This window comes from Ammodytes marinus (assembly GCF_949987685.1).
Source record: "Ammodytes marinus genome assembly, chromosome: 12".
NCBI lineage: Eukaryota > Metazoa > Chordata > Actinopteri > Uranoscopiformes > Ammodytidae > Ammodytes > Ammodytes marinus.
In genome coordinates, this window is record NC_137216.1 from 26,525,174 (window position 1) to 26,536,402 (window position 11,229).

General features: G+C 38.9%; 1 protein-coding gene across 2 annotated transcripts in view; it reads left to right on the forward strand.

Annotated features, from left to right (window-relative positions):
* gdap2 (ganglioside induced differentiation associated protein 2) overlaps positions 1-4,134 on the forward strand; it is a 38,108-nt gene extending 33,974 nt beyond the window's left edge. For both annotated transcript variants that reach the window (XM_080038370.1, XM_080038371.1), the window contains exon 14: positions 979-4,134. In XM_080038370.1, the coding sequence (XP_079894496.1) occupies positions 979-1,020 (42 nt within the window). In that variant the 3' untranslated portion in view covers positions 1,021-4,134. The remainder of the gene's footprint in view (positions 1-978) is intronic.
* Positions 4,135-11,229: the final 7,095 nt, after the last annotated feature.

Below are 11,229 nucleotides of genomic sequence, written 5' to 3' on the forward strand. Positions count from 1 at the left end.
CAATCCCACTGTTAGACGAGGGCCAGGAAATAATGACTCCTTTTTCTGCTGCCGTTAACACACCACATCAGCCACAAGCTTTCAGCGCACAGCATTGGTTAAATCAAGAAAAAACATACATTATATATGAGTGTAATATGATGATTTTTACCAACTTAAAGGTGGTATGAGGGACTTTGAAATGTTTCCGAAATGGTGTTATTTTTCATCAGTGCAACGGATGTTTATATTGTTTTCTTAATGCCTTAGTCATGGTATACGCTCACCCAGGAACAACAGCCGGCGTAGTAAAAACATTACCACTTTTGTCTAAAAGGGGTGCAAGGATTGACACAAACTGAAAGTTCCTCGGAGCACCTTTTTAAATCAGCTATAATCGAATCCTCCCATTACATAAAAGCCTGCAGGTCTACCGTGCACCAAAAGCTAGGGAACAAATTCATTTAAAAGGTCAATGCCTTTGAGGGCGCCCTTAGTTCAGTTGGTAGGGCGTCTCCCCCCAGGCCGGGCCCAGCAGCGGACCCGGGTTCGATTCCCGCCCGCGGTCGTTCTCTGCATGTCACTCCCCTCTCTGCCCCATTTCACCTCTGTCTCTCTGCACTATCAATAAAGCATAAAAATTCCCCCCCCAAAAAAAGAAAAAGGTCAATGCCTCCGCGTGTTCTATTATTTTAAAAAAAATGCTTCCAGCAACTTATAAAGCATCCTACATTCTTTCACTGGAAGGATTTCTTTATTTGAGACATTTTGCAAGAAATACTGGATTGGCAGTAATTTAAATATAGCAAAGATTTTAAGGACAGCATGCTATGTTGTCGTTAAAAAAAACTGCATTGGTCCAAAGGGGCCGCTGGCTGGAATCAACATAAACTGAAAGTTCGTAGCTTCTTTAGTTTTTTAACCTGCTTTTTATATGTAACTGGCCGGATACATTTGAGATATTTGTTAACCTTGAATGTTTTTGTTCCTCCATTGCAGGTGAATAGACCCCACCATGCCTCCCAGTCTTCTGGTCTGTGACAAGCGGGCGTTCAGACCAATCAGACCTTCTGACCTCCGTACCGCTTGACGAGGTGATTTTACCCCGTCAAATGGAAACCGTTTGTGGACGTCATTTTGCCTAGTGTGGTGTGAACTCTTAACCTCCTCTCGTAGGCTCTGAACCATACAGTGGGTTGGTTCTGTCACTGCCAAAAGGACTAAAATTAACATTGCCAGCCCCACGTTTAGCAGCACGTGGTCCTGGATTCGCGGTCGTTTCTCGCTCACCACAGACTATTTATGGACCTGGTATGGTTTCTGGATTATGCCTTAAACCGAGATTTATTTTTAATTCATATTCAGCAGTTTCCTCAAATAACCCCTAAATATGTATTTTCATGTCAAACCCTCAATGTTTGCTCAAAGCTTTTTTCTGCTTTGTGTGGTCATATCGGACGTCGTCACCAATGTCTCAGAATATTGTCAAATGCTGGAGTAACGTGGGGAAGATGACGTACGTATGGATTCACCGGATTATACTGGACAGTACCACACAGGAGGACAGCAGGAACTATAAGTAAAGTCAAGACTTAATGCTGCATTTTCATATCCTATTGCTAACATTATTCCCCTGTAGTCACAATGGGAACACCTCCAGTGAAGGAAGATTGATGCCTGGGAGATTTTCTTGGGCAAACAGAATCACTGCATTGTCAAAAAAAATGGAAAGGTTAGGAGAATTCTAATGTTCAAGGTATTAGTTTTAAGGAATCTACATTTCCCCTTCAAACTGAAGAATTCATTTGGCCTCAGAACTTGTAAAAACTAGTGAAGACAGTTGTCTCGAAAATTTGAGTTTTTTCTTAACTTTTACATTTTCTACAGTGCGGATCCTTGAACTGCTGCCCACCAGCCTTTGTCACTAGTATCACGGAAACAATTAATTTATTCGTGAAATCTACAAAAAAAAAATGTATCCTTTTGTTTGGAGGTATTCATGAGGAAAAAGGAGCAAGAAATATTCACTAGTTTCAGTTTCTCAAATGTGAGATTTTGCTGCTTTTTCTGTTTCATAACCATATCAATTAAATACTTGACCGTTTTTTTTTTACTTTTTCTGGCACAAAAACAAGCAACTTTAAGATGTTACCTGCAGGCCTCTGGGAACTAGTGATGGGCATTGTATGCTTTTCTTAAAACTTCATAGATTAAAGGTGCTACAAGGAACATTTAAATATTTCTGAAACAGTCATATTTTTCCTCTGATGATCATAAATGATATGTTACAGCAAAAGAGACCATCAGTGCAAAGAAGGCTATTTTTATATAATTGTTCTTAATGCCTTTGTCATGGTACACTCACCCAGGAAGTACAGCTGGGGTAGTAAAAACACTACCGCTTTAGTCCAAAGGGGATGCAATAATTAACACAAACTGAAAATCTCCTCAGAGCACCTTTAAACAATACATTGGTTGATTAATAGTAAATCTCAAAACATAAATCAGTAATGAAAATAGTCATTTGTTGAGGCCGTGATCATTAAGCTGTAAATCTTCCTTAGTGCCTATGTGCGGGTGGCGAGCCTTTGTCAAGTCGGCAACATGTCTGCATATATGCATTCAACTTTATGTTTGTTCTTTCTCAACCTGGAGGTCAATAGGTGGATGTATAGGATCATAAACCATATCCTCCCACTGCACTAGTTTATTGATAACAATGTTTCATTTTGTCTCTTGAAATATTGGCTGGCTTTCAATTACTCTGATATTCACTCTGTGGTTGAAACATTGTCATCTGTCACTCATTTTAATTAGCATTTTGTTTTTTTTAGTCACACATTTTGTTGTTTGTTTTTACATGGTTAATTTCGCTTTACCTGGTATTTTTCACAACGCACAGAAAGATTGATTAAACTTGGACGACCAGATTGTAGGTGATATATGGAAGAGTATCAAGGCCACGCATACTATCGAGGAAAAAAAGTCAAAACGTCCAGAATGAAGTTGAAATATAATTTTTTGATGAAATTTGACATGAAAAATCAAGGGCGTCTCATTTCAGTCAAAAGAGGTTGTGTAGCCCATTGCCTTCCTCACGACGATAGCAAAGATGCCTCGTTTGTGAACGTTTTGATTATGAACTTTACCGCAGTCTTGGAACGGTAGAGTCTATTCTTGACATTTTCACTTCCTTCATGGAATTTTTACTTTTTTTTTCTCGAAATTTCAACATTTCAACGTTATTCTTGAAGTGCAAAATGGAAGAAAAAACGTTGTCCTCTCTAATTTTTCTCCCGTGACCCTTATATACTCTACCATAGGTTTACTTTACTTGTACTGAAATGTACTGAATTGAACCTTGAAACATTCCTGTGTCAGTCTTAACTTTTCACGCTATCATGACGTTGCAAACCCAATCTTCCCGGTAAAACTATCACAATGGAGGTTCAGTTTCACTAAACACTTTGTCACACATTGTCTATTGTCTTAACATTAGGAATCTACTGGTCTTAAGTCTTTTCTGTTGGCGAGAAAAAAACAAACACAGATCTTCATGGTGAAGCTGGCCCTTATCTCTGTTATTCAAATGTGCTGACACCAAAGCATGTCCACTCAGTCAGATAAGTCTTCGGACATTATCACCACAGAATTGAACCTTACAAGTTGTCGGCTTTTGTGTGGACTCAATTCACAATGCTATTCAGAGATGCGTAAGTGTCAGCTGCCCAAGGACTATTCAGTGATCGCTGTACGTTTTAAATCAATAAACAATCAGTCGCCCTTTATAGAGAGTGAGACAAATTGAAATTGATTTTACAACAACTTGAATCAACCGTTTTTTTTTTTTGTATCTTATTTTTCTAAAAAAAAAATGACACAAATAAAGATTCAAAATGACAATGAATTCTATGCCGAATGCTGCAGAGTTTTCTTTATCAATTTATTTTGAGTAAATCTGGCGTTTTTTACTTTTTCCCTTTTCAGTTGTCTCACAGGAAATTGGCTTCAGATCAGTGAAGTCCCAAGCATCAACTTTATTGTCACAACTGTGTCAAGAATGTATATAATAATAATGAGCCAAATTTGACTTTCTGGAAATGTATATTATCTTTTTTTTTATGATTTCAATGTGATGAATGAGGGTTGGTTGTCAACAACTCACAGTTCCTGTACTGATTTTTTTAAATATATATATATATAAATACTGATTAAAGTGATTTCTCTCTGTTGATGTGTTTTTAGACTTGCTTGTCCTTTCAGACCGAAGTTGGTTTTGTTGTAGAAAGATTATTTAGTGCTCTATTAAAGCTTTAGTGCGTAACTTTTGTTGCCCCCATGAGATCTTCTGAGTAATGACAACAACACTGTCGAGTTGACGCATCTTCATGAGGTAAGCCTTCGGTGAACATGCATGGATTTTATACCTTCTGCTGTACATCCAGGTTTTTCTGCATTCCTTGTGGGCTTCTTGTAGATGCTGCCATACTGAGTAATACACCGAGTTTTGTGGAGCTGATTTAGGCTTAATCAACTTTATGTCAACTCATTTGGCAATGGCTTAAATATAACCAACATTCATTTACATGAAAAAGTTACGCACTATAGCTTTAAATGGTTAAAAATCCAGTGGTATTGCACCCTGCAAGTTCAACTCGGAACGGGATGTTAGAGTGACATTTGCGACTGCGATATCAACCCAGGAGAAATGAAAAGTCATGTGTTAAGCATTCGTGTCTGTGAACTTGGAAAACTGAGATCAGTAACTGCGCTGAATTCAGGCCAACCACGAAGTGGAAATAAAAATCCATCACTTGCAGCTGAGAGGTGATGAAAGGAACAAATAGGTGAAATATTGTAGATAAAAATCTCTCGGAAGGCTCCAAGACCAAGACAGTCAGTTAATACGAGTTGGAGAGCGTATGGGTGTGCTGCAGCCAAACGTCTGTGAAGTGAAAGGCTTTCTTCTAACTGGGTCGAATGAGTTCAGGCATTTTTACTGTTCTGGGTCTGTGTTTTTCAAGATGTAAAACTACACACACTGTCAGCGGCTGTGTTCTGATCTCAGTAAGCATGCTTTTACCTGACCTTATGAAATGGACATATCCAAATATTTCTTACATAAAGTTTCGAGTAAGATTTTTATTTTTTTTCTTACCATTCAAATGTATTGAATAGAAGTGCTTCTAAACATAAGAAATCCATGTCCAGTCAATCACTTACCAGCATAAGGACTCCTACTTTTTTTTATAAATGAACAGTTCAAGACTGTGGTTAAGTTGGACAGATAGCATCTCTGCTATACCGTTGTGAGGCAGATTATGGGCTTCAACCTCAGTTTTACCTTAACAAATCCCTTCAGCTTACTGTCTCCCTCCCCGTCTAAAGACTGTATTAATGCAGTGCAGCATCTCACCTTAAAAACCCCAGAACAGAGGGAGACACATAAGTGGCTGAACCAGAAGGATAAACAGCAGGTGTTTCACTGAGTGGTCCGTCCGTCCCCACACACACACACACTTTCTCACACAACGACACACGTCACACACTCACATACACACACACGCATCCACACATCCACACACACACACACACACACACACTAGTCTCCCTTCACCTTTTCAGTGAAACCACACTATGTTCCAGGAAGCATAGAAGTGTCCTCTGTGCTGATTAAAAACCTGCGCTGTCCTCTTCACCTGCTCACATCCTGCCGACCGCGGTGACCCTGTTTCAACACACACACACACACACTCTCACACACACACACCCCATCTTCACCTGTATTAATCTCTCAATTCGTTCTGGATGGATTATAGCACGGAGAGGGGGATGAGGTATAAAAGGTGCTGCTTTTCTGTTGGGTAAAATGAAGAGCTGGCTGTGAAGTGGATGAGCAAATCCATCTTCTATGGACCTCCCTCCGTCTGTGACAGGCAGAGGATTATATTAGCTGGTACAAGAACACAGGAGGTTATCAGTCGCCTCAGTTCAAATTACACTCTGTAATTTTAACATTTTTAAAAATATACTTTTTGAGAGAAATATATTATGGACAACAAAACATTAAATCACTAACATTAAGCTGCAAGATAGATGGACGGACGGACGGACAGACAGACAGACAGACAGACAGACAGACAGACAGATAGTTTATGTTGTAGAAGAGTAGGTGATTTTTGGAATAAAGGATTTGCAGAAAAAAGGTAATGTTTTGTAAAGTTTTTGCAGAACGAAACCCTGTACAATGGCTAAAGTAGACTGACAATTGAAAGGGCAGAGGGAGACCTGTGAGCAACAATTAAATAAGAATATAAGAAATCACCTGTCCCTGCTTTTAAGAAACTGGAAGCTTAGCACCAAAATCTGATCAAATTTTTTACGTTTATTCAGGGCGGGCCATTGAGAGAGCAAGATCTTTTTTTTCAATGAAGCCCTGATTACAGAAACCATCCCAGATGTACAGACCATATAAACAATAAGACTTGAAAGACTATTAATTAGCCTGTGTGGACATTGGACGTGACTTGAACTTTTCCTTCGAGGAATCATTGGAGATTTTGAAAAAAAAAAATGATTTGCTTGTATGGTGGAGTGTTATGACAAGATTGATATGGCCTTCACATCTGTGTGTTGAATATGAAGGCTACAGCAAACAGCCGGTCAGTTGGATTGGCAAAAAGACTGTAAACGTGGAGAAACAGGCCGCTTGGAACGGTCCCACAAAACACAATCGGCCTACACTTTGACTCGTGGCGACCCGTTGACTCAATGGTAGAGCGCGTACCATTGAGGCATTAGTCCTTGCCGAAGCGGACCCGGGTTCACCTCCGGCCCAGGACGTTTACTGCATGTCTTCCACCTCTCTCTGCCCCTCTCAACACTGTGATTAACTATCAATAAAAAGGTTTTGAAAAAAGATATGCCGACATAAGTCAAAACATTATATCTTATTAATTTCATCTTTATAGAAACCAAAGTGTAATGCAACTACCTGTGGTCGTTTTGCTTATGTGCAGGATTATTAATTATCAAACACGGTCACTTCCTTACTGAAGATCCTATATAAATAAAATTTGCACTTAGATGTTGCACCTACTTGTAGTGTACTTGAGCTTACAGGTGGCACTTTGCCGTTCGGCTTATTTGAACCTTATGTACTTTCAAGGGGACATTTCAGAGTTTTATACCTTCATGGTTCTATGCACTTATTGGAAGTCGTTTTGGTTAAAAAGTGTCAGCTAAATGAAATGTAATGTCATGACTCATCTGTAACATGGACTGTGGAGCAGATGTTTCTACATGATAATGTTTCATATTATCCGCTGTGACTCCACAGCGCCGTGTCCACCTCCAGGGAGAAGCACAGGAGGTGATTCACTATGATTCATCTGAAGGGTTTCTTGTACAACAGAAGGTTAACACACATTTGAACATATCCTAATGACAAGATACAGACTTTAATTCGGCAACAGGGGTAAAATATTTCAACTTTTAGCCGCATGCTAAGACCTAATGTGGATAGAGATGAGATCATGGTCGTTAGGAATCAGCATTTTCTCCTTTGAAGTTCAGATTGAGGAGCTGATCAATAATGAAAGCAAGTCTCCAGGGCCCAGTTTGTCAAAAAGTTTAATCTGGATCATTAGATTGATCCTATCTGAAAAGCCTTTGGAAAAACTGGGAAAAAAACTATAAGTTCACTTTTATCTGGTATAGCAAAAAAAAGGGGTTAACAAAATCCAGATCATTCTGATCCCGAGTCAACTTTTTGGAAAACTGGGCCCTGATGATTAAAATTACAAACTGTCCATAAGTTATTGGTAGCAGGGCTAAAGGGTTGTGTTAGATAGATAGATAGATAGATAGATAGATAGATAGATAGATAGATAGATAGATAGATAGATAGATAGATAGATAGATAGATAGATAGATAGATAGATAGATAGATAGATAGATAGATAGATAGATAGATAGATAGATAGATAGATAATAAGTGTATGGAAATAGAAAGCCCTCATACTGCTGAGTAGTTGAGTAGATTCCAATTGCTAATACAGTATGTTCTCCTGCTACATAATAAGATTAAAAGATGATTCTACTGCTGACAATGAGTCAGTTTCTATCATTTTCTATGGTGGCTTGTCCCTTTTAACCACTGGTGGTGGTAACCGCACACTCCAAACGTCTGTGTTCCCACGTTAAGTCTGGTTTGGTTTAGGATGTTTAGTCTCTGATGTATTAAATAGATAAATTAATACACTGAGTCAGCAGAAGAAATAAGGGAAAAGCATAAAACCAAAAGAAAATCTGATGCACACTAGTGACACACCAGTGTGAGAACAAACAAGAGACTGCAGCAAGTGGCTTTGTGAGACTGTAATGCATCCATCTTTATTTAATCTCAAAGGATCATTGGGAACAAGTAGAAAATGCATCACAACATTTTGTAAATTGTGTGTTAACCTTCTGTTATTCCAATCCAGACCAAATTGATGAACTGGCTGCGTTGCCAAGACATGGAACAGGTACTCACCTACAAACCACCTGTACTATACACCTCAACTCAGCATTGAAAACTACAATAAACCTCACAACATCATAAAACACAGATTACACATGGAAAATAATCAGTAACCAGTGCAGTTTAGAGCTGCATCTGAAGCAAAATATTATCTGAAATAACAGCATCGAGGAACATGTGAGTTGGTAGTTCAAGTCTCTGCAGGCTGTTATCTCTGTATGTCAATGTGCAGTGTGTCATCCCAGTGGTCTGGTCTGTCTCCTATCACGAGTCTGATACAGTACGTGGCAGGGGTTCAAACGTAGCATGTGTTCGCTTGATTAAAACTGAAGGGAATTTTGTATCTTTTGTGTAATTTTGAGGGGGCAGGACGGGGTCAGAACCAAAGAAAAGATGTGTGGAAGAAGCTGCTACAACCTGGTACAGAGTAAACGGGCATATTCTATCGGCGGGGGTCAAAATAATTTTCTTTTATATAGAGTACAGGTATATATTTATATATATACATATTTTTATATTGTATATATACAAATATATACCCGGGAGAGAAAAAATAAGGAAAAAGTTGAAATGTCAAGAATACAATTGAAATACAACTTTGTTGATAAAGTCCCAATGTCGAGGATAATCTCGACAGTTCAAGATTGCGGTAGCGTTAAAAAGCTATTGACAGTTTCGAGCGTCCAGGATCAATCACTCAAAAACAAAAAGTTATTCAAACAAAAACGATACATCTTTGCTGTCGTCATAAGGCAGACAATTGGCTACAACCTCATTTTGAACGGAAACAAGACGTCCTCATACATTACTCTCTACGTGCAGCGGGCTGTGGTAGAAAGTGCAGGGACCGTCTACAAAGGTCAACACTGAAAAGCAAAAATAACATTGAAATTAAAAGTATTCACTCATACCTTCACTCTGATGCAGTTGCGTGAAGAACATTTTGATTGTGAATTACCGATCCTTGCTGGTAGTTAAAAATCTTTCCAAAGTTACCTCAGTCTTTAACTGTCCAGCTTGTTCTCCACATTTCAACTTTTTTCACCCTAATACTTTTCTGTGGAAGTGCTATTACCACATGAAGAGATGCTTTGTGTTAGTGTACTGACATGTTGTCCCTGTCTATATGCAAACATGCTTGACTCAGGACACGCAGGCATTTTGTAAACGTAAATGCAAAACACACACACACACACAAACACACACACACACACACACACACACACACACACACACACACACACACACACACACACACACACACACACACACACAGATAAGGTGCAGGGCTGATTATAACAGCCTACAGTACATCTTTTGTTTGTCGATACTGGCTGAGACACCGAGGCATGTAAAGAAAGTATCTGTCTTTATGTTGGTTTTTAAGAAATGTTGAAGCTTCCACTTAACATTTGTTTACAGTGCATAAATACGATAGGCAACAGCTTTATAGGCCCTGGTGAACAACATTTAAAACCAGGGTTTAAATCAGGGTTGAGACTGTATGCAAACTAAATGATGAATGAGATGATGAGAACATACATAACTCCTATCCATATGTAAGCTCCATATGTCTGCCAATATTCCAGATGTGTGTTCTAAAGGTATAGATGAGAAAGGAACTCTATTCCATTGCTTATGGGAATGTTCCAGGATTTCTGGAAGGAAGTTATAACATTTTTGTCAGAGATGTTTAAAATCAGGGTGCCTTTAGAGTATACTATATTTGCATGACTGATGTTAATAAGTGGAGCTTAGAAAATGAATGGAATTCAATGCAAATGGCCCAAAACAACAATGGCCTGATGTTAATAAGTGGAGTAAGTTTCCTGAGGCTCATGAAACTTACTCCACTTATTAACATCAGGCATGCTTTTCACAGCAAGCCAGTCCATTTTGGGGGGATTTCCATTGAATTCCATTAATTTTCTTTAGGGTTAGGGTTGGGCTAGGGTTGCTATCTCCCACAAGGAAAGTCTGATGCTCATGAAACTTACTCCACTTATTAACATCAGTCATGCAAATATACCCACCAAAGGATTTGATTCTCAGATGAAGGGATTTAAATTTTGAGAGGGTCTGCTTTTCACAGCAAGCCAGTCCATTTTTGGGCTATTTGCATTGAATTCCATTCATTTTCTGTAGGGTTGAGCTAGGGTCGCTATCTCCCACAAGGAGAGGCTGATGCTCATGAAACTTACTCCACTTATTAACATCATGCATGCAAATATACCCACCAAAGAATTTGATTTTCGGATGAAGAGAAATCCATTTTGAGAAGGGGTGCTTTTCACAGCAAGCCAGTCGATTTTGGGGTGATTTACATTGAATTCCATTGATTTCCTGTAGGGTTAGGGTTGGGATAGGGTTGCTATCTCCCACAAGGAAAGTCTGACTCTCATAAATCATAAAATTAATTATATCTAAAGGATGGTAGGCATTACCTAATATTTTCATTTGTATCAGACACTCCCCTGAAGAGACTTAAATAACTCAACAATTGTATCTCCATAGCTACAGTCTGATTACGTTTCCAGAGCTCCAGTGTAATCCAGAGCAGACATACTTTCTCACTACCAATAAAACACGGCCAGAATAGCTTGTTACCTAACTCGGAAATTATTCATTGGGGGCACACTGTGTCTAAGGTTGTTCGGGTTTTGTTTTCCTTCATGTAAATTTATGAGGCTTTGTTGAGGCTCGGGGGAATCACTCTGGGTTCTATT